Here is a 23,685-nt window from a genome sequence, read left to right as displayed (position 1 = left end):
CTATTCAGGAGTCCCCAGCTATCAATCATCTCATTAGCATATAAAAAGACATTTATAACTTAGAAGTTCTGAAGGTTTTAGGAGCCAGGAACCAGGGGCACACACCAATTATGTATTTCTTTTTTTTTTTTTTTTTTTTTGAGACGTGGAGTGTCGCTCTGTTGCCCAGGCTGGAGTGCAATGGTACGATCTCGGCTCACTGCAACCTCTGCCTCTCGGGTTCATGCAATTCTCCCACCTCAGCCTCCCAAATAGCTGGGATTACAGGCACCTGCCATCATGCCCAGATAATTTTTGTGTTTTTGTAGAGATAGGGTTTCATCATGCTGACCAGGCTGGAGTATTTCTTATTATATCACAGTATCACATCAGCAAAGCTACAAGTTGGACCTCTTCATATGAAAAAGGAGCTCCCTTCTTACCACCATCTCCTTGTTGCTATTTTTTACTCAGTGCATGCACTCTGCCACAACTGTACCCAACCCCTTCAATAGTGTCTTTCCTCCTCCTGAGGCCATTCCAAAATCCTCCACAGTTCTTTCATCCTCCCCCACATCAAATCAATCTGCTCTCACAATGTCAACTATTATCTGCAGAAAAGTCATTTTGCAGACTTGTCCTCTCAAGTTTCATATCTGCATCACCAACTGCCTATTCCACCTTTCCCAATGCATGTCCAACCACTTCAATCTAGTGTGTCAAACTAGCTCTCCACTCCTAATCGTCCCATTTCCTTGAGTGGACCCTTCTTTCTCCAAATCACCTGAGAGGAAAAGTAAGATATTTCTGACTTCTTCCTTTACTTTATTTCCCCAAAGGGAAACCAGTCATGAAATTTAAGACACTCTGTCTACTTAGCATTCTTCCTCCTTTTATTATTTCTACCACGCCCCTAGATCTGGACTTACTGCAACAGTATTGACTGAAGCATGTGTCTCCAAGGTGTGCCCTTCCTAATTCCACCCTGAAGGCAACCTCCAGATTAACTTTGCTGTATTGCTTGATGAGGTCAATCCCTTTTCAAAAATGGTCCATGAGTACTTACTAAACACTGTGGTGGCCCACCCGCATCACAATAACCTGGGATGCAAAGTCCTGAGACTCATCTTCAAGAGGATTCAGTTGGTGTAGAACAGGGTCTTGAGTGCAGTTTTAACAAGCATTCCAGATGACTGTCATGTGAGATTTCTTAGCTTGGGTCCACAAGACTCCACAGTCGACCCTTAATCTTCATTTTTTTTTTTTTTTGAGGCTTATTTCCATTTCCTCCTACCTTGCACTCTGTTATGTGAACTGCGCTGGTCTTACACTGAACTCCTGGAATAAACCTTTCAAATGCCTGTCTGCAGTGCTTTACTCCACTAAGTTTCTTCCTTGTGAATCCTTACCATATTTTATTTACCTTTTCCAGACCCAGCTCAAGATCCACCCTCTCCATGAGCACCTGTGGTGTGTCCCTTTCACATGGTAACTTCCCAAGGCTATCTTACACCACTGTTCACTTACCACATGGATATGTCCTATAAGCTTCATGATGGCTTTTATAGGAAATCTCTGGGGATTAACCTCAAATGCAAAGCCACACTGGCAGAAGGGGGTGGGAAGAACCCTGGTCCAGTTTGGCCTCCTATTAGCAATATTGCCCAGTCTCCTTCCCCAACAACTTTATGGAACACTAAGGCTTCCTAGAACAAAGTTTTAAAAACAATTGACTTAGAAAAGATAGATATGTTCGATGTGAATTATACCTCCACAAAACTGTTAAAAATACAAATAAAACTTGAATAAAGGAATAAGAGTGAAGAATAAAAAACTGCAGAGAGTTGTAGAGATCAACAAAATGGCCTGAAACATCCCTTTCTATTTGCATGGCAGCCTCAGCCCAGTCTCTAACCCCTCCAACACCAAGTGCAGGACTGTTAAGGTAGCAGCATAACTGATGTCCCTGGCTCCAGACTCTCCCCTTTAAAACACCCAGTCTCAGGAATCTGAACATCCTACTTTGTCATCTTCATGCAGCATTTGGAAACTGACTATACAGTTCTGTCCTCCAATCTTTATGCGGTAATTTTGCCTCAAGTTTCCACCTTAAAGGAGTGTGAATGATTAGTAGCCTATGTTAGAAAATCTATTGCTGGCTGGGTGCAGTGGTTCACGCCTCTAATCCCAGCACTTTGGGAGGCTCAGGTTGGGCGGATCACCTGAGGTCGCGAGTTTGAAACTAGACTGAGCAACATGGAGAAACCCCGTTTCTACTAAAAATACAAAATTAGCCAGGCATGGTGGTGCATGCCTGTAATCCCAGCTACTTGGGAGGCTGAGACAGGAGAATTGCTTGAACGCGGGAGGCGGAGGTTGCAGCGAGCCGAGATCGCGCCATTGCACTCCAGCCTGGGCAACAAGAGTGAAACTGCATCTCAAAAGAAAAAAAAAGAAAAGAAAAGAAAATCTGTTGCTGCTCTCACAAACCAACAAGTCTCCAGGGATCAGGCCCAGACCAACTTGGACAAGGTATCTATTTCTAGAGAAAGCAATTATTCATTACCCACTGATTAAATCACTCTCCTATATTATAAGAGAGTGTGGCTCTTGGGAAATGCAGTTTTACTTTCCTCCTTCAACTAGGTGTTTCCCTCGGTCACCGGGGGAACTCAGGACATCAGAAATGGTTCAGTCTACAGTCCACAAGATCTCTGATGAGATTACCTCAGTTGCTCAACAGTTATGTTAGAAGATAGAATTGACTTACGTGGAATCAAATAGAAAGAGAGGAGTGTAGGAATCACATCCATTTTCTCTTATGAGATAAATCCCAAGCTCTCTCTCCCTAAGGAAAGGTGGAGGAGCAATATATCTCTTAAAGCCCTACTAAGAGAGGAAGGTCAAGAATACAGCCTAGTGAGAAGGGTGAGTCCGTATAAGATTAGTGAAATTATAGGTAGCTCTTGTAGAGCACAGTTTAGGAATGCCAAACAAGTGAGCAAACCTGAGGAAAAGATACAGGTTACGGCAGCTAGATCTGAGGGATGTAAATCTACAAATTACTGAAAAGTGAAACCAGTAGAAGGGTTTATGTAACTGAGTGACTCGCTCTCCTGAAGCCTTACCCTTTATCAGCTTCAGGAAGGAGCCTCTTTCCTCCTCCTCAGGTGGGCTCTGGAGCAGCAGTTCTCAAAGCATGGTCCACAGACTCTGAGGGGACCCTAAGATCCTTTCAGTAGTCCTGCTATGTAGAAAATATTATCATAGGCCGGGCGTGGTGGCTCAAGCCTGTAATCCCAGCACTTTGGGAGGCCGAGACGGGCGGATCACGAGGTCAGGAGATCGAGACCATCCTGGCTAACACGGTGAAACCCCGTCTCTACTAAAAAAAAAGTACAAAAAAAAAAAAACTAGCCGGGCGAGGTGGCGGGCGCCTGTAGTCCCAGCTACTCGGGAGGCTGAGCCAGGAGAATGGCGTAAACCCGGGAGGCGGAGCTTGCAGTGAGCAGAGATCCGGCCACCGCACTCCAGCCTGGGTGACAGAGCGAGACTCCGTCTCAAAAAAAAAAAAAAAAAAAAAAGAAAATATTATCATAACAAAACTAAGAGGAAGCTGGGTGCGGTGACTCACACCTACAATCCTAACATTTTGGGAGGCCAAGGTGGGCAAATAGCTTGGGCTCCAGAGTTCAAGACGAGCATGGGCAACATGGTGAAATCTTGTCTCTACAAAAAAAATACAAAAATCAGCTAGATGTGGTGGTGTGTGCCTATGGTGGGAGGATCACCTGAGCCTAGGGGTGTCGAGACTGCTGTAAACCATGATTATGCCACTGCACTCCAGCCTGTCTTCAAAAAAAAAACAAAGAAAAAGATAAAACCTAAGATGTTATTTGCCTTTTTACTGTGCTGACCTTTCCACTGACAGCGCAAAAGCAGTAATGAGTAAAACTGCTGGTGACTTAGCATGAATGAAGACGATGGCACCAAGCTGGAGTCTTCCCCACTACACTTTTCCACCACACAGTGAAAGAATACAGCCAGGTTTACTTGATGGCACAGTGCAAATTTTTTTTTTTTTTTTTTTGAGACAGAATCTCGCTCTGTTGCCAGGCTGGAGTGCAGTAGCATAATCTCAGCTCACTGCAAGCTCCGCCTCCTGGGTTCACGCCATTCTCCTGCCTCAACCTCCTGAGTAGCTGGGACTACAGGCGCCCGCTACCACACCCGGCTAATTTTTTGTATCTTTAGTAGAAATGGGGTTTCACCATGTTAGCCAGGATGGCCTCGATCTCCTGACCTCGTGATCCGCCTGCCTCGGCCTCCCAAAGTGCTGGGATTACAGGCGTGAGCCACTGCGCCCAGCCCGATACAGTGTAAATTATATTAAATCTTGATCCTTGAGTATGCTTTTTAATATTCTGCGTGATAAAATGTGAAATACATATAAAACATTTATACTGCACACAGAACGTGATGATTATCTCTAAATAAAGCACTTGTGTCATTGTCTGAATTGCAGGATTTTTCTGTGGAACGCCATGTTTACTTGAAAGAATGAATGACACATAAGTAATAGTTATTCAGACTTTGGTATTTGGCAAAGGTTCTGGAAAATGAAACAAGGTAAGCCTGTCACTTCAAGGAAACCAACCGACTGTACTTGTTGCCAATGATAAAATTTGAGCTTCCCAAAGAAAATTAGAATTTTTGCAAAATGGGGCTGGGCGCGGTGGCTCACGTCTGTAATCCCAGCACTTTGGGAGGCCGAGGCACGTGAATTGCCTGAGGTCAGGAGTTCAAGACCAGCCTGGCCAACATAGTGAAACCCCGTCTCTACTAAAAATACAAAAATCATTGTTGCCAATGATAAAATTTGAGCTTCCCAAAGAAAATTAGAATTTTGGCAAAATGGGGCTGGGTATGGTGGCAGACACCTGTAATCCCAGCTACTCAGGAGGCTGAGGCAGGAGAATCACTTGAACCCAGGGGGTGGAGGTTGCAGTGAGCTGAGATCGCACCATTGCACTCCAGCCTGGGTGATGAGAGTGAGACTTCATCTCAAAAAAAAGAAAAAAGAATTTTGGGCCGGGCGCGGTGGCTCAAGCCTGTAATCCCAGCACTTTGGGAGGCCGAGACGGGCGGATCACGAGGTCAGGAGATCGAGACCATCCTGGCGAACCCAGTGAAACCCCGTCTCTACTAAAAAATACAAAAAACTAGCCGGGCGAGGTGGCAGGCGCCTGTAGTCCCAGCTACTCGGGAGGCTGAGGCAGGAGAATGGCGTGAACCCGGGAGGCGGAGCTTGCAGTGAGCTTAGATCCGGCCACTGCACTCCAGCCTGGGTGACAGAGCAAGACCCCGTCTCAAAGAAAAAAAAAAAAAAAGAATTTTGGCAAAATGGTATCTGCCACCATGAGTTTGAGTGCTTCCCAATACTTTACTTCTCTGAAGAGACTGTGGTGATATGATTTTTTTTGACACTATATAATAAACTGTGACATGTGGGAGATCTACATAACTCAGTGAACCAGTATTTTCAAACAGTAGCGCCTCGCATACTGTTTCAGTCAACAGAGAGTCCCCATAGAAGACAATGTCCCATAAGATTTTCATTCCAGGCCAGGCGCGGTGGCTCACATCTGTAATCCCAGCACTTTGGGAGGCCAAGGTGGGTGGATCACGAAGTCAGGAGATTGAGATCATCCTGGCTAACACGGTGACACCCCATCTCTACTAAAAATACAAAAAAATTAGCTGGGCATGGTGGCGGGCCCCTGTAGTCCCAGATACTCGGGAGGCTGAGGCAGCAGAATGGTGAGAACCGGGAAGGCACAGCTTGTAGTGAGCGGACTGCACTCCAGCCTGGTGACAGAGCGAGACTCCGTCTCAAAAAAAAAAAAAAAAAAAAAAAAAAGATTATCATTCTGTATTTTTACAGTAGCCTTTTCTATGTTTCAATGTTTACATGCATTGTGTTGCAACTGTGTTGCAACTGCAGACAATACTCAGCATGGTGACATGCTGTTCAGGTTTGTAGCTTAGGAGCAACAGGCTATACCAGGGCTGTAAAGCATGACTGTATCACTTTACAGAATCATGCATGGATCTAAGACCCAGTCAAAGTGAGACAGATCCATGGATTTTAACGTAACAAAGTATGAAAAGTTCACTGATACCATTTCAGATTCTACACTGTAACTAGCCTTTTCAAAATCATGCCTTGTTTTGCATAGCCAATACCCACAATTATCTGAGAAAACTACTGAAATACTTCATCCTTTTCCAGCCATATGTGTAAGGCTGGATTTTCTGCATTATTCAATCAAAACAACTATCACAATAGATTGGAGACACAGATACGAAAATCCAGCTGTCTTCTATTAAGCCAGACACTAAAGAGATCTAAAAAACAATGCCACTCTTCTCACTAATATGTTTTAAACAGTAGCATTTTTAAATGAAAACATTAAGTGAACTTATGCTAACCATAACTTAGGTCAGAAATGCTGTTTGTGTTAACTAACTTATGTTAGCATAAAGTTAATGTAAATTGTAACATAACTTATGTAAAAATGTTATTCATGTTAGTAATGGGCTTATTCCTTCTAAATGAATATTTGTTTCTAACATGATAAATATTAAAATATAGGCTGAGCGCAGTGGTTCAAGCCTGTAATCCCAGCACTTTGGGAGGCTGAGGCAGGAGGATCGCTTGAGCCCAGGAGTTCAAGACCAGCCTGGGCAATATAGTGAGACCCCCATCTCTAAACAAAATTTAAAAATAAAAAATCGAATATTGAAATACATATATATCCCCTTTTTCTAACTGAAGATTCCAAAGAGCTTTTTCAAGTACATAAAGAAATCCTGAGCCCAAAAACTCTGAGCACTGCTGGTCTAGAGAAGCATTAGGGTCCAGCTTATCTATGAGGGCTCCGAAGGACAAGGTCCTTTGTATTGTAAGGCCTAAAAGAAACTAGCACTCTCAGTATTTGTTCCCAATTCTGCCAGAAGAGAAGGTAAGAAGTAAAAGGCATTAAAGGAAAACCTTTTATCTGCAATCTACTGACTTTTGGTGATTTACCAAAGCACCTGATCTCAGGCTAAAATCCAGACATTATGATCAGACAATTCCAAGGTCATAGAAGGAATCTAGTGAGAAAGATTCTAAATCTAACTAAATTAGGAATCTAGTGAGAAAGATTCTAAATCTAACTCCAAATTATGAGTATCAGATAGATTCTGAAGTTAAGGCTTCATCTAGATATAGATTTTCAGCAAGTAACAACTTGCTATTCACACATATTAATTTCTGTATCTGGTTATGTATTCTCTCTGTCCCCTTCTTCCTTCCTCTTTCCTCTACCCGTCCTTTCAATGTTGGTGTTCTTCTGAGTTCAGATTTCTCACTCTGCCTGGCACACAGTGAGCACTCAACAAGTGGCAGCTGCCATTATTACCTCTCTCCCAGAACCATCCCTTCCATGTCATGGCTTCAACCACCTCCTATATTCTCAACTCTATCATCACCCAGGCCTCTCTTGTGAGCTCCAGATCTACAAAATGAACTCCTGGGCCTTTCTACCTGGATGTGCTGCTGCATCACCACCCACATGGTCACTGAAATCAGAAACCTACAATCATTCTACACTGCTCCTTGTCCCATTCTCCTACCTCTATTCTGCCACCAGGTTTTGTCAACACTACCATGGTTAAATCTCTCTAAACCCTCTCCATTTCCACTAGAGCAACCATAAAGCCTTCATCATCTCTAGCTTAGGCCACTATAATAGCTTTCCATTGGCTCCCTGCCTCCAATCTAAAATTCTTCCTATTCAACCAACATATTGACACTACAGTAATCTTAAACCCAAATCTGACATTATTTTTCTGCTAATTGTCTTTCTGTGGTTTTCCTGGAACATACTCTTTACTTGATTTTACTCATGTATCCCTAAAAGAATTTGTTTTTTTTTTTTTTTTTGAGACGGAGTCTCACTCTGTCCCCAGACTGGAGTGCAGTGGCATGATCTCGGCTCACTGCAAGCTCCACCTCCCAGGTTCACGCCATTCTCCTGCCTCAGCCTCCCGAGTAGCTGGGACTACAGGCGCTCACCACCAAGCCTGGCTAATTTTTTGTATTTTTTAGTAGAGACGGGTTTTCACTGTGTTAGCCAGGATGGTCTCGATCTCCAGACCTCGTGATCCGCCTGCCTCGGCCTCCCAAAGTGCTAGGATTACAGGCGTGAGCCACCGCGCCCAGCCCCTAAAAGAATTTTTAAAACCATGTGTTCCTTACATATGAGGTAACATCTAGACCAGACACAGTGGTTCACTCCTGTAATCCCAGCACTTTGGGAAGCTGAGGCAGGAGGATCACCTGGGCCCAGGAATTTGAGACCAGCATAGGCAACATAGCGAGACACCTATCACTACTAAACATTTTTTAAAATTAGCCAGGTGGGTGGCGTATGGCTATAGTCTCAGCTACTCAGGAGGGTGAGACAGGAGGATTGTTTGAATCCAGGAGTTGGAGTTTACAGTGAGCTATGATCACACCATGGCACTCCAGCCTGGATAACCTCCTGGGCTCAATACATCCTGCCACCTCAGCCTACAAACAGCTGGGACTACAGGAGCATGCCACCATGCTTGTCTAATTTTTATATTGTTTTTTGTAGAGAAGAGGTTTCACCATGTTGCCCAGGCTGGTCTCGAATTCCTGGGCTCAAGCAATTAGCCTGCCTAGGCCTCCCAAAGTGTTGGATTTACAGGTGTGACCCAACACACTCGGTCTTAAAAATAGTTATTAACTATCTTACTGAGTAACACACACTTAAACTAAATCTCTTTAAAAATTTTACAAGTTTTACCCAAAATAACTTAAAAACCCCATTGTCCCAAAAGACATTCCCATTACATTTAACTACTGTGTTCTTTTCAGAATATCCTAACAAGGAACACGCTTTACACTAATGGGATTGTGTACTGGGAAGCCTTCTGTGTTAGGAGGTAACTTAAATCACTAAAGGAGGTGTTCCTGAAAATAAGTATTTCCAAAGTATTCCTTGTTTGTATCTGAGGACATTTTTACACTCAGGTCAATACACCACAGTAAAATTTAGGAAGTGTGAGGGATTTGCCACACACAGCCTCCTCCCCTTTTTTTGTAAGGGCAGTTGTAGAAAAAGAGTTCACTGGGGCCGGGCACAGTGGCTCACGCCTGTAATCCCAACACTTTGGGAGGCTGAGGCGGGTGGATCACGAGGTCAAGAGTTTGAGACCAGCCTGGCTAAGATGGTGAAACCCCATCTCTACTAAAAAATACAAAAAACTAACCGGGCGTGGCAGCGTGCGCCTCTAATCCCAGCTACTCGGGAGAATGAGGCAGGAGAATCGCCTGAACCCGGGAGGTGGAGGTTGCAGAGAGCCAAGATCGCACCATTGCACTCCAACCTAGGCGACAGAGCAAGACTGTCTCAAAAAAAAAAAAAAGAGTTCATTGGGAAGCTGACGATCTGGAAACGTATTCATCTAAAGCTAGATGAGCAAGTGTATCCTTTGGGAGTCTAGGGCCCTAATTACTTCACCTTGAAAACCACTGCTCCAGGAATGTAGTTCTAACTCAGTAAAACATCCAAGGCCCTTTGTGATCTAACCCCTACTAACTTCCCTCTTCCTGGATGGCTCCCTCCAAATCTAGCTCAGGTCTGTCAAACTGTTTCCAGTTCTCTTTTCAGGACTTGCTGTATCTTTCCTAAATCCACTGTGTATATGGAATGTCCTCCCACCTCTTTACTCCCAGAAAACACTTGATAATTTTTCAAGGATTGATTCAGTCCAATGAATAAGTAGCTGCTAACTTTCTGAGCACAAAGTGAGTGGTTTAAATGCAAACAGTGTCTCAGTACTCAGTGCAAGAAACGGAAGAATGGGATGGAACACTATCCCAAAGGGTCCCCCAAATGCTTATTGATTGGCTAAATCAACAGATGTTGCAGTTAAGGAATAGGTGATTTGGAGTATCTGAGAAAGCAAAGACGATTCCATCTAGGAAGGATTAAAATATTTCCTAGATCCAGAATGGGAATGTGAAGACCAGGAGGAATGGGAATAATGTCGTTTTCTAAGTAAGTCCGGATTAAGTATTTCCTGTTCTATCACAGCACACACCACAGTATGGCAAATGCTCGTTTACTTGATTAATAAACTCCTAGACTATAAATTCCATGAAAACATGCTTGTCCTATTAGCCACTCTATCCCCTCAATCCCTTCCACTGTACCCAGGCTCATTAAATACTTGTCAATGTTTACTAAAAATTGTTTAGTGAATGATTAAAGGAATGGATGAATGAAGAATTAAATTCCACAGGATCTCAGATCCTGTTTGAATCTGTAGAGTTTAGGAACGTATTCCTCTACAGATACTGAGAATGGAGAAGTAAACATGTAGATATCCATGTTAAATTCGGCCTGGGGCCTGCGAGGAGCTTAGGCTCACACCCAGAGAGAATTTAAACCTCAGCACGGCGGGACAGAGGTGGCTCGGAGGCCAGGACTAGGGGATGGGGCAGGGTTCGGGCATCCGGAGGCGAGGCCGACTAAGTTCGCGGGGCGTGGCGGAGAGGAGAAGGGCTCCGAGGAGGCGCGAAGTCCCGGCCACCCGAGGCCGCGGCTCCCTGGCCTCCCGGGTGATGAGAGGTGGAGGGAGGGAGCGGGGCTAGGGTGAGACTGGCCGGAGGGCTGGGGACCCGCGCGAAACGACTCCGGTAAAGGGAGGTCGGGAGCGTGGGACCGGTGGAGGGTCTGGGGTCGGTTCCCGTGGCTCAGCAGCCGCACTCACCTAGGGGATCCACCTTCGCCCCGGCTCGGCACCGGCTCCACGCTACTTCCTCCCTCGGCCTGCTAGGCTACCAGGCAGCCTCAGGCGCCCCTAGCAACCACGCACCGCCACGCGTGACCCGCGCACTCGGCCGCCAGCGCCGCTGCCGCCTGCCACTCACTGCGCGCGCCCCCAGCGGACAGACAGAGGGTCTGGAAGGAGAGGGCGGGAGGCAAGCGCGGGGAATCTCGGGGGTTCTGGGGCCTGTGGGGCGGGTCGTCACCTGCCTCGCGCACGCGCAGTCCGTTCAGTGCGGTGGGACCGGGCGAGCGGAATTCTGGGAGATGTAGTCCCGGGGTTAAAGCTCTGAAAGGCTCCATTCTGAGCGTCCAGGACTCTCCCTTTCTACTCTGATTCTACCTACTCCCTATGGACTGTTTTCTTTTTTAGAGACAGAATCTTGCTCTGTCGCCCAGGCTGTAGTGCAGCGACGTGATCATAGCTCACTGCGAACTTGAACTCCTGCTCAAGCGATCCACCCGCCCCCAGCCTTCCTAGTAGCTGGGACTATGGGCACGCCACCATGCTGGGCTATTTTTTAAATTTTTTTCTTAGGACAGGGTCTCACTATGTTGCCCAGACTGGTCTTAAACTCTTGGCCTCAAGTGATCCTCCTGCATCAGCCTCCTGGTCGCTGGGATTACGAGGAGCCCCCACGCCTGGCCTGGACTCTTTGGCCTTGCCTCAATTGAAAATCAAAGGGCCCAGTCTCTGTTGAAGGATTTCTAGTAAAAGCCTTTGAGTTTGACCCCAGGAAAGGGGAGATTGCCCCCGATTCACTCTGCCTCCCTCTAACCCGCCCTTCCCTAACCCCAACCTATCCAGCGGGGCAAAATTAAAACCACCTGCCTGCTTTATGGGCTTCAAGTGTGAATTTTAGGAAATACTGACTCAATTCCTTATCTCGTTAGCTCCCCAGGCAAGACAGATCGTGCTCCTATCTCAGATGTCCGTAGACCTGAGAGATTTGGAGATCTAAGAAAGCTGGAAGATGAAAGGATCTTTCCTAGGCAATTGGCTACAGAAATAAAGGGGACAAAGATAAAACTAATCTGATGAAAACAATCTGGACCAGAGGAAGGATCTCAATAAATAACTTATTTAGTCAACAGTCGTTGATGGATGCTAAAAGTATTAGATAATCTACGGGAGAATTTTACACTGAAGGATGTACACTGAAGATCACCTATATGTACTAATCAATCTTAGATAACGAAACATGGCACAGCTGTGCATTGTGTTTCTTGATGTGATGCAATTGCACAGAAATATTTATGAAGTATAGTGTATTTTTGTAAAAAAAAAAAAAAAAAGTTGAGTGACTCCAACTGAATAACACTACAAAAAAGCAATCAGACAAATCCAGAATGTGGGCCAATGTACAGAACAAATGACCTCTTCTTCCTTCAACAATTTCAGGGTATAAAAATGGGGGGAGATGTTTTAGATTATAAGAGATTTAAGAATATATTCAAATGTTGGCCAGGTGCAGTGTCTCACACTTGTAATCCCAACACTCTGAGGATCACTTGAGGTCAGGAGTTCAAGACCAGCCTGGGCAACATGGTGAAACCCCGTGTCCAACAAAAAATACAAAAATTAGCCAGGCATGGTGGTGCACACCTGTAGTCCCCAGCTACTCAGGAGGCTGAGGCAGGAGAATAGCTTGAACTCAGGAGGCAGAAGTTGCAGTGAGCCGAGATTGTGCCACTGCATTCCACCCTGGGCAACAGAGCAAGACTTCATCTTGAAAAAAATAGAAATAAAAAAAAGAAATATATTCCAATGCAATGAGTGCAGCTTGTTTGGATCCTGATTCAAACAAACTGTAAAATGACACTTTTGAGACTGAGAAACAAAAATTCTAAGTCCTGCCCCAACCAACTGAATGGACCCCGCCTTGGCTAAGGGGACGCTAGAGCAACCTTAAAAACTGAGTTCGCGGCTATGATGAGATGGGAGGTCCAACATGCCTCAATACGCCCCTTCCTTATTAACCTTTAAGCAGAATTCTTTCCTAAGGAGTAAGCAGAAACCAGCTCTAGAAATCAAGAAAGGGATGATTCATTGGTTTTAGAGGCCAGAACCAGACTCCCTACTCTTTGCACTTTTCTTCCTTTTTTTTTTTTTTTTTTTTCCTTTTTTTTGAGAAGGGATCTCACTATGTCACCTAGGCTGGAGTGCAGTGGCATGAACACAGCTCACTGCAGCCTCAAACTCCTGGGCTGAAGCAGTCCTCCACCTGAGCCTCCCAAGCAGCTAAGACCACAGACACAAACAACCACGCCTGGCCAATTTTAAAATTTTTTGTAGAGACAAGGTCTTTATGTTGCCCAGACTGTCTTTGCAGTTTCAAAGTGAAAACTCATCAGTTTCACAATACATCCCTTCCTAAAACTGACCATCTCCAGATGGGTTTTGGAGGAGGGTGCACAGTGAGGGTTTTCATTTCCTGTGCTATACCTTTTGACATCAGAGGGCTGAAAACTGCTCCCTAGGATCACGTGAATGCAGCCATTTTTTGAATATGCAACCCATGAAGAGGCATGAAGCTCAATTGTGCATGTACTTGTCTCTGTCATAATCATGACTCCTCCTATAGCTTATTAAATATGTATATTTAGCCAGCCCACTCTGTGTAAATTTCTGTTCCCTTTACCCCTCCCTCAAAGTACCTGCTATCAGCTTCTGCCAGAAACTATACTTCCTAGCCTGACAGAATGGCCACCTTGCAGGCTGCAACCCTTTATAAGAAATAAAGCTCTCCTTTTCAAATTTATGAACCCCAAGATTCTTCGTTGTCAAGACTATGGAAAAATCTGAATAAGGATTGGGAACATTAAGAACATAGCTGATGTGGTAGGCCCAATGGCTCAAGTCTGTACTCCCAGTATTTGAGAGGCTGAGGTCGGAGGACTGCTTGAGTCCAGGAGTTTGAGGCTACAGTGAGCTAACACTGCACCACTGTGCTCCACCCTGGTGATCCCCTCTCTTAAAAAAAAAAAAAAAAGAAAAATAGAGCATAGACAACGTTAAGAAACTACTATTTATTCTCTTATTGTAGGGAGCTGAACGGTGGGCCCCCATAGAGAAGATGGATCTGTATCCTAATTCCAGGAACTTGTAAATATTACCTTATATGGTTGATGGCGTTTAGGAAATGCCACCCCAAAATATGACACTTTGGTATGTTGATTACGTTGGACAAAGGGCACAAGGTAATAGCAGATGCAGTCGGGGGGTTGTCTGAGTTCCTCCAAAAGGAACTCAACTGGTATGAATCCTTTCCCTGAGAATATTATCAACTGGGAAAAATGAACTGAGATCACAGCAGAGGAAACTGGAGGTTCACACTGTGCCCAGACAATCACCTATTCTCCTGAGGGCTGCTGTGAGATAACTTTATTTCCTGAGAGACTTTTATCTACAGAACAAGACCACTTTCATTTACCATAGAATTCCTCCCCTCACCATCCCAAAACTTGTGTCTCCACCACCTCCCAGAAGTCCCAAGCTCCTATTCCTTCCTGTAGCTCAGGATGCTATATAAGCCTCGAACATCTGACCCTTCTTTGAGTCTCATATTTTGTAGGACACTTACGTGTATGTACAACAATAAATGTGGTTTTTCTCCTGTTAAACTCTTTTTTTTTTTTTTTTTTTTGGTGACAGGATCTCATTCTGTTGCCCAGGCTGGAGTGCAGTGGCATGATCTCGGCTCACTGCAGCCTCCGCCTCTCGAGTTCAAGCGATTCTCCTGTCTCAGCCTCCTGAGTACCTGGGATTACGGGCATGCATCACCATGCCTGGCTCATTTTTGTATTTTTAGTAGTTTCACCATGTTGGCCAGGCTGGTCTCCAACTCTTGACCTCAGGTGATCCACCCGCCTCAGCCTCCCAAAGTGCTGGAATTATAGGCATGAGCCACCATGCCCTTTTTTTTTTTTTTTTTTTTTTTTTTTTGAGATAGTCTCGCTCTGTCATCCAGGCTGGAGTGCAGTGGCATGATCTGGGCTCACTGCAACCTCTGCCTCCCACGTTCAAGCGATTCTCATGTCTCAGCCTCCCGAGTAGCTGGGATTACAAGCATGCACCACCATGCCCGGCTAATTTTTGTATTTCTGGTAGAGATGGAGTTTTGCCATGTTGGCCAGGCTGGTCTGAAACTCCTGGTCTCAAGTGATCTGCCCGCCTGTAGTCCCAGCTACTTGGGAGGCTGAGGTAGGAGGATTCCTTGAGCCTGAGAGGTCGAGGCTACAGTGAGCCATGATCAAGCCACTGCTCTCCAGCCTGGGAGACAGAGCAAGCCCCTGCCTCAAAAACAAACAAACACCTGAGTAACAAAAGAATAGATATGGTAGCTGCTCAAGTAGTGATGAAGTACACTGAACTATCCTCTACCTGTGTGTGTGTTCAAAAATTTCCAACTGAAAGACAAGATGTTCACATTGAACTTGTTCCCACCCATTACCACTCCACTGCTAGCCTTCTCCATTTCAGTTAATGGCAATTCCATTCTTCCCACTGCTCAGACCAAAAACCTTGGAGTCACCCTTGACTGCTTTCTTTTGGTCATACCCCCACCTCCAATCAGTCAAGAAATCCTGTTTGCTCCATGTTCAAAATATATTCAAAATCTGACTACTTTTTTATCACTCCATTGGTATCACCCCAGTCGCCATCCAGGACACCATTGTCTCTTGCCTGGATTATTATTACAATAGCCTCCTAACTGTTCATTCTACTTCCCATTCTCCCCTACCCCCATAGACATTCACAAGACCAGAATGAAGAGTGATCCTTTTAGGATGCAAGGTAGATCATGTAATTCTCTGTTCAAAAACCTCCAATAGATGCATCCTCCATTCAAAGAAAGAACCCAAGTCTTCACCAAGGTCTACAAAGCCTGCAACATCTGGCCCCCACCATTATCTTCCTGTCTCATTTCCTACTATTCTCCACCTTTTTTTTTTTGAGACGGAGCCTCGCTCTGTCGCCCAGGCTGGAGTGCAGTGGCCGAATCTCGGCTCACCGCAAGCTCTGCCTCCCGGATTTACGCCATTCTCCTGCCTCAGCCTCCTGAGTAGCTGGGACTACAGACGCCCACCACCTCTTTTTTTGTATTTTTTAGTAGAGACAGGGTTTCACCGTGTTAGCCAGGATGGTCTCAATCTCCTGACCTCGTGATCCGCCCGTCTCGGCCTCCCAAAGTACTGGGATTACAGGCTTGAGCCACCGCGCCCGGCCTTCTCCACCTTCTTAAACTCATTTCATCCATACTGGTTCCTCATAGCTCCTCAGGTATGCCAGGCATGCTTTCATCTCAGGGCCTTGGCTTTTCCCCAGAATAGGTGCACGACTCACTCCCCTCGCCTCCTTCGAGTCTTTTCTCAAGCGTCACCTTCTAGTGAGGCCTACCCTGACCATCCAACTCAGCACTCCTCATCACCTTTCCCTCCTTTATTTTTCCTCCATAGCTTTTATAGCTTTTATCACCTTTCTACATATTATTCTTTTAATAATTTCACTATCTCCCTGACCAGAATGGAACTCTATCATGGGCACTGTTTTATCTCCTGTACCTAGAAGAGTATCTGGCATACAGAAAGTATTCAACTCAAAAAATATACATTCAACTGAATTGAGAGAATCTGGATAGGAGAAAATTATGGTGCTCCCTAGAAAAATATTATTTTTGCTAAAGTATAAACACAGTGGACAATGAAGAAGAGGGTTAAACAAAATTTCTTATAAAAATAAGGGCACTTTACTTATCTTTCATTTCTAAAACAACTGGAATTTAAGGAAGGACAGAAAGGAGTCTCATTTTATGGATGGAGAAATCAAGGCCCTGGAAGCTTGTTCTAAGCCATCCAATGAGTTAAGGTTTTCCAATGCTTCCAATTAGATTATAATTCTAATAGGTCCGACTAAAAGTCCTTTCTGGTAAATTGCACAATCTTTATAATAGCTACCCTTCTAAAGCAGCTTGGATTCCCTACACATTAGAACTCCACTAAATATTAAAATTAGTCACTAAGTCTGAGCAACCTAATTTACCGCTCTGTTGAATCCTACCCTTTCCTATTTCAGCTCCACCGGCCTTGACTTGAAAGTAAGTAACCAAATATAGTTCATTTAGGAAGGAGGAAATTGGAAGGCAAGAAATGATATAAATAAGCTGCCAGACCAGGATCTTGTGTGAACAGGACACCAGCACTTCCAACAACACCACATAGAAGCTAAAAGAGGGGTTGAGCCTCCCAACCCTTGTCCTGGGAGCTTCAAGTATGGTGAGGCATAATTTTTATTAAAAGAGTTTACAAACAGAACTATTAAACACACACACACACACACACACACACACCCCCAAAAAAATACACTCTCCACACCCACCCACAGATAGGAATGTTGGCTAAGGGCTAAGGAATCCCTCAATAACTGGGACTGATGGCATTAATCCCCACAGCCTAGAGCTGAGACAGGCTCTGTCTTCATCACTGTCCTGGGGCCAGCAAGTCTAAGGCAAAAACCTGCTGGGAGGATTAAAGGAGCTCCAGAAAGGAAGAGATCTTTCAGGTTGAGGTTTTTGCCTAAGGTCCATGAGGAAGTTCCCTAGAGTTAAAGGCACATTATTGGAGAAAAGGCCCCTGGATGTAGAGAAGAAAGGACTCTTCTCTGGCACCAACAGCAATAAAATTTACTGGTTGAAAACATCCTGAATCTGGGGGAAGGAAGAAGCTTTATATATAAATCTCTTCTAGTCTCTTGTTCTCAGTTGAGTTGGCAGCCTGTCTCTTTTCTAGTCTCTTTAGCTCTCAGTTGAGTGGGTGGCTTGTGTAGTAGAATAAGGAAGAGTTGACAATAGAGTAGACAAGACCAAAGTTGGAGGCTGGACCACAGGAATCTGGAATCACATGCTATGGGTTGGCCTCAGGAGGTGAATGAGTTTCCTGCAGTGTTTGGCAGAGGCAGGCCTAGGACTGCTATGTGGCAGTGACTGATTCCCCAGAGAGAGCAAGGCTAGTTTCTCACTGGCACCCAGGGACACCAGTACCTGTAGGATAGAGAACAGATGATAGAACAGAACATGAGGCTCAGAAATGGTGGTGTCTGGGGCAGGTGCAGAGGACTTTCATTTACCCAGGAATTCCCACTTGAGAAGAGGAAGAAAAAGGAAATGGGCTCTTGAGGACTTGGAATAGACTGAATGGGAGAGGAGAAACCTTGGATATAGGAATCATCAGGACCAGAAGTCTACTTCCATTCTCTTTGGTTATAGACCATGAAACCAAGGCACTAAGGGACACATATACATGTCCCCAGGAAGACTTGATGAATGCAGCAGTAACTCACAGTAAGCCAAAAGGTCTAATTCCCAGCCTTCAATGCAGACCAGTGGGTTCTAACCTCATTACCAACAAGAATCCCATTAATTATTTTCCCCATGGATTGAACAAGATTCCTATAGGATCTTCACCATCAGCCAGGCAAGGTGGCTCATGCCTGTAATCCCACACTTTGGGAGGCCGAGGCAGGGGGATCATGAGGTCAGGACATCGAGACCATCCTGGCTATCACGGTGAAACACCATCTCTACTAAAAAAAAAAAAAAAAAAAATTAGCCGGGCATGGTGGCAGGTGCCTGTAGTCCCAGCTACTCGGGTGGCTGAGGCAGGAGAATGGCGTGAACCCGGGAGATGGAGCTTGCAGTGAGCCGAGATCATGCCACTGCACTCCAGCCTGGGCGACAGAGCAAGACTCTGTCTCAAAAAAAAAAAGAAAAAAAAGATCTTCACCATCCTCTCAAATTTCTGTTCTGCATGAACTTCCCAATGCTACCACTTTGAGATGTCATAATTTGTATTACCATATGTAGATATGTGTGATTTCCAATGGGCTTTTTTTTTTTTTTTAAAGACAGAGTCTCGCTATGTCACCCAGACTGGAGCGCAGAGGCATCATCTCAGCTCACTGCAATCTCCTCCTCCCAGGTTCAAGCGATTCTCTTGCCTCAGCCTCCCGAGAAGCTGGGATTACAGGCACCTGCCACTATACCCAGCTAATTTGTGTATTTTCAGTAGAGACAGGGTTTCACTATGTTGGCCAGGCTGGTCTCAAACTCCTGACCTCAAGTAATCTGCCCACCTCCATCTCCCAAAGTGCTGGGATTACAGGCAAGATCCACAGAGCCTGGCCTATTGGGCTCTTTATATACTGAAAATCGCAGTCAGGCAGGGTGGCTCACACCTGTATTCCCAACACTTTGGGAGGCTGAGGCAGGTGTTCGAGGAGGTCAGGAGTTCGAGATCAGCCTGGCCAACATGGTGAAACCTTGTCTCCATTAAAAACGCAAAAATTAGCCAGGTAAGGTGCGTGCCTATAATCCCAGCTACTTGGGAGGCTGAGACAGGAGAATTGCTTGAACCTGGGAGGTAGAGGTTGCAGTGAGCCAACATCGTGCCATTGTACTCCAGCCTGGGCGACAGAGCGAGATGCCATCTTAAAAATAAATAAGTAGGCTGAGCGCAGTAGCTCACACCTGTAATCCCAGCACTTTGGGAGGCCAAGGAGGGCGGATCATGAAGTCAGGAGATCAAGACCATCCTGGCTAACATGGTGAAACCCTGTCTCTACTAAAAAAATACAAAAAATTAGCCGGGCGTGGTGGCGGGCGCCTGTAGTCCCAGTTACTCGGGAGGCTGAGGCAGGAGAATTGCATGAACCCAGGAGGCGGAGCTTGCAGTGAGCCGAGATTGCGCCACCGCACTCCAGCCTGGGAGACAGAGAGAGACTCCGTCTCAAAAAAAAAAAAAAAAAGTAAATAAATATATAATAAAAATACAAAAATTAGCTGGGCATGGTGACAGGCACCTATAGTCCCAGCTACTCAGTGGAGGCTGAGGCACAAGACTCGCCTGAACCTGGGAGGTAAAGGCTACAGTGAGCTGAGATTGCACCACTGCAATCTGGCCTGGGAGACAGAGTGCGATTCAGTCTCAAAAAAAAAAAAAAAAAAAAAAAAAAAGAGCAGTTCACACCTGTAATCCCAGCACTCTGGGAGGCCAAGGCAGGTGGATCACATGAGGTTGGGAGTTTGAGACCAGCCTGACCAACATGGAGAAACCCTGTCTCCACTAAAAATACAAAATTAACCAGGCGTGGTGGCACATGCCTGTAATCCCAGCTACTCCGGAAGCTGAGGCAGGAAAATTGCTTGAACCTGGGAGGTGGAAGTTGCGGTGAGCCAAGATCACGCCATTGCATTCCATCCTGGGCAATAAGAGTGAAACTCTGTCTCAGAAAAAAAAAGAAAAAAGAAAATTGCGCAGAAGAGGCAGGATAAAGTAGTGGTTAAGAGAATGGGGTCTAGACTCAGACTTCTGAGTTCAAAAGCCCAATCCTACACACTGTCCTTGTAACTTGGACAAGTTATTAAATTATTTGTACCTCAGTTTTGTCATCTGCAAAATTAGGATGGTAATAGTTTAAACCAGAAAATAAAGGTAAAATGCTTAGCATTGTGCTTTTCTCATGGTAAGTCTAAAGAAATAGTCAGCACCTTCGTGGCACACAGAGTAAAACTACTCTATCTCAGCATCTCTTAGTCTTCCCTCATCTCCCTCCTGCACAGCTCTAGAAGAGATCAACTGTGGTCCTTGAGATCTCAGACATTTCCCAGCCCACTGGAGCCCTCTTCTAGCTCCCTTCCCTTCTCTAAGGCTGGAGATGGTAATTGGAAAACTCACTCCAAGACACTGACCCTGGGAGAAACACGGCATAAGTTTCTGGATGTCCTGATTCCAATTCCTTACAGATGATCTCAGATAAATGTTGTGAACTATAGGGGCCCTGATCATCATGGTTCATAAGCACTGTAGGGTATACCTGATGGATGCCAGGCTCCTGTTGCAGGCTCCGGAGGGCAATGAGGGCGGCCTCCTTCACATTTGGCTGGGGGTCTCCACATGCCATCTCTAGGAGTCGCTGGGGTACTTGGCACTGTAACAGCTCCTCTTCCAACCCTTCAGGTCCCAAGTTGCCCAGAGCTGATGCAACATTGCGCCGGATACCAGCCTGAGGATCTCCAAGCAGCTGGGTCATACTGGGCACTGCAACTGCCAGGGCAGGTCCCAGAGGACCAGCCTGATACGTTGCATTGCCCACAGCAAAGCTGGCACTGCACCGCACAACAGGATCCTTGTCTCCAAGCCCAAGCAGCAGAAGGCTGAGCAGTCCAGACTGGCTCTGCAGTGCCCCACGCAGGGCCATGCTGTGTTGGAGCAAGTGTCCCAGGAGCCTATAAGTGTGTGCCCGCACAGAATTCTCTGGGTGGCCCAGGAAGCTGCGCAGGGGCCGATAAGATTCATCAGAGCCAGCCAGAAGCTCTTGGATAAAGGACAAGTAGCTGGGAGACAGGACCCTGGCAGTATGGGCCAGCAGGGAGAGAAGGTCAGAGGTCAGCAGTGGCTGGTCACTCAGGAGGGCAACTGAGAGAAACGAGACAATGGTTCTAGGGGAGGCAGCCACTGTGTTCACAAACTGATTGAGAGAGGTGGGATCCGTGAGCGCCAGGCGTGTGAGGAGGCTGATGGGCAGCTCCACTTGCGTCAATGGAAGATGGTAGCAGCAGACCTGACAGAACAGGAGGTAAAACGATTCAGGGAGAGGGAGAGTATATGCAGCTAGAAAGAAGCCCAAAACCTGGGAGAGACAAAAGCCAAGCTATGGTGAGAAATGCCACAGAGAGCTGGAAGTCCCGCCCCACAGCACTCCACATGAGATACGATGTAGAGCCTGAGAGAGCAGGTTCTTTCCAAGATCATTCCTTACTTTGCAAGGACTCGGTCTCTGCCTTCAAAGACCCACTGTGAAAAAACAAAAAGAAACACCAAAAGAACAAAGACCCACTGTGCAATGCCAAGAATTGCCAGAAACATGATTTCTGGCCAAGGAGCTGAGTCTTCAGTGCCTAGAGTAGGATGTTCTCCCCAGTGAGCACCAACAGAACCAGGTGACAGACTGATGGAGAGGAGGAGGCACCAACCCAGCTTCCACCACGTGCCTCTGCATAGGCCTGAGTACTGTCTCCATGCCAACTTTTGAGTCAAGCCAGCTGCTCCACACTTACAGGGGCCTAGAAGAGCCCTGGAGCTGCTGGGAAGTAAATTAGAGGATATAAGGTTGGCTATCTTCCTCCCCCACCTTCATGCTAGCTGCCCAAGTACCTGCAGCAGATGGGCTGCAACTTCTGAGTCCCTGAGGTCGGCCAAGATATCTATAAGGAGGTCAGCATCCACGTCCAGCGCAAAGGGGAAGCAAAGGAGCTGGCAGACAGAGAGCACCACGACAGGGAGAAACTCAGACCCATGAGGCCTAAGGAGAGGAATGTCGAAGAGACTTGGTCTTGTTCACTTAACTTTTATCATTCCTCCCTCCCTCCTCCAATTCCTTTGCCCAGCTCCCGTTCTACAATCTGAGCCAGTACTTAGGTTTCCAGCCTAAACCTGATCTCATCTTTCTTGCTTCATAGCTCAATCTGTCAGTAACTTCTTTCCTGCCTTCTCTCTCCCTCCCCATTGCTGACTCTGTGGCTCTTCTTCTAGCTCAAACTCACGCGTGGCGCAGTTGATTCAGGAAGCTGGGGCAAAGCAGATGCTTCAGGATGGACATGAGGATACTTCCATGCTGGGACAGGCAGCTCAGGCATAACTGGGGCTCCTGGGTAAAGGTGGCCATGGCCAGGCTCAGCAGGGCTGCCATGCCTGGGAACACCAAAAATAGAGACCCAATGGAACAGGCAAGAGGCCCAGATACCCCTGCTTCCCCACAGTTCCCAGGGCTACACCTATTCAGTCCCTTCCCCATCTTAGAGCAGCTCTAGTGCAGACACCGCTTCCTGTCCCCAGGCAAAAGCAAAAAAAAGAAACCTCTGTGGGTTAACCCAGTTCTGGGCTGCCTCCTCTTGGAGATCAATGCACTCCCAAAAAGGATACTGATAGAAAGATACCCTGGGGAGAAATCAGTGTCCAGTCTGGCTCTGGGCTTGGTGGATTGGATAGCAAAAGCTCCCCTTCCTGTGCAGATGCCTCCTTGGGGAGCCTCAGGACCGTGGAGAAGCGGTGCCACAAAACGGTCCACATTTCTGAACTGGCCACATCCCTGATTAGGCCAGCCTTCCCCTGCTAGAGATAAAAGTGAAAGAGGGCCGGGGGAAAGACAGAAGTCAGGAGTTCGAATGCTTTTATTCATTCCTGTCCCTGACTTACAAGGAAAGGAAATCCCAGAAATAATTCCTTCCGCTTTTCCACCTAGTATTTCCCTGTTGTCTTATTTCACTTTCTTGTCAAACCTTAACCCTCTGACCTCACAACTCATGTGTATGTCTGCTGAAACCCAGGGAATTCATTTTATCCCCTACTGGATCCCAGGGGATGCAGCAAATGGTTTCCTTCAAAGGGTCGGTACTGAGGGCAGGCAGGGAAGTTCCAAGGCTATCACAGGCACAGTAGTTTGAGAGGGGAGGCTGTGGGTTGCTTCTTCATTCCTCTGGTCCAGAGGCTCCCCAAAATGCCCAGTTCCTCTCCCTTTACTTCCCATCCATCCCAAGATGCATCTGTACCTCAGTGAGGAGCTGCAACAGAAGGATGAGGAGACCATCATAGAATCCACAACTACCTGGTGGAGTCAACCGAACCTGTCAGAGAGAAACAAGAAGAATGCAGGTGCCTAAGAGGAATGGGGTGGCCGTTAAACCAAGGCAGGTCAGTGACGGTGCCATGGAGGGAACAGATTTGAGAGTCAACCGGAAGGTAG

The 23,685-nt window shown here is 46.1% G+C and overlaps 2 protein-coding genes across 21 annotated transcripts in view; both read right to left on the bottom strand.

The window, feature by feature from the left end:
- TTLL4 (tubulin tyrosine ligase like 4) overlaps positions 1 to 11,059 on the bottom strand; it is a 45,119-nt gene extending 34,060 nt beyond the window's left edge. For all 12 annotated transcript variants that reach the window (XM_065526104.1, XM_074010152.1, XM_005574311.4 and 9 more), the window contains exon 1: positions 10,831 to 11,059. The gene's annotated coding sequence lies outside the window, so the exon portion shown is untranslated. The remainder of the gene's footprint in view (positions 1 to 10,830) is intronic.
- Positions 11,060 to 17,069: 6,010 nt separating this feature from the next.
- The window catches only part of STK36 (serine/threonine kinase 36), a 30,683-nt gene continuing 24,067 nt past the window's right edge, over positions 17,070 to 23,685 (bottom strand). For 6 of the 9 annotated variants that reach the window (XM_074010119.1, XM_065526087.2, XM_005574302.5 and 3 more), the window contains 6 exons: positions 23,492 to 23,566; positions 22,880 to 23,054; positions 22,487 to 22,634; positions 22,098 to 22,245; positions 20,758 to 21,504; positions 17,070 to 17,926 (listed from right to left, as the gene is read on the bottom strand). In XM_074010119.1, coding sequence (XP_073866220.1) covers positions 17,783 to 17,926; positions 20,758 to 21,504; positions 22,098 to 22,245; positions 22,487 to 22,634; positions 22,880 to 23,054; positions 23,492 to 23,566 — 1,437 coding nt within the window. In that variant the 3' untranslated portion in view covers positions 17,070 to 17,782. The remainder of the gene's footprint in view (positions 17,927 to 20,757; positions 21,505 to 22,097; positions 22,246 to 22,486; positions 22,635 to 22,879; positions 23,055 to 23,491; positions 23,567 to 23,685) is intronic. The other 3 variants (XM_015432793.4, XM_074010118.1, XR_012421473.1) reach the window with 2 other exon arrangements.

The sequence above is a fragment of the Macaca fascicularis genome, chromosome 12 (genome assembly GCF_037993035.2).
Source record: "Macaca fascicularis isolate 582-1 chromosome 12, T2T-MFA8v1.1".
NCBI classification, from domain to species: Eukaryota; Metazoa; Chordata; class Mammalia; order Primates; family Cercopithecidae; genus Macaca; species Macaca fascicularis.
This window is presented reverse-complemented; position numbering and strand designations above follow the sequence as displayed.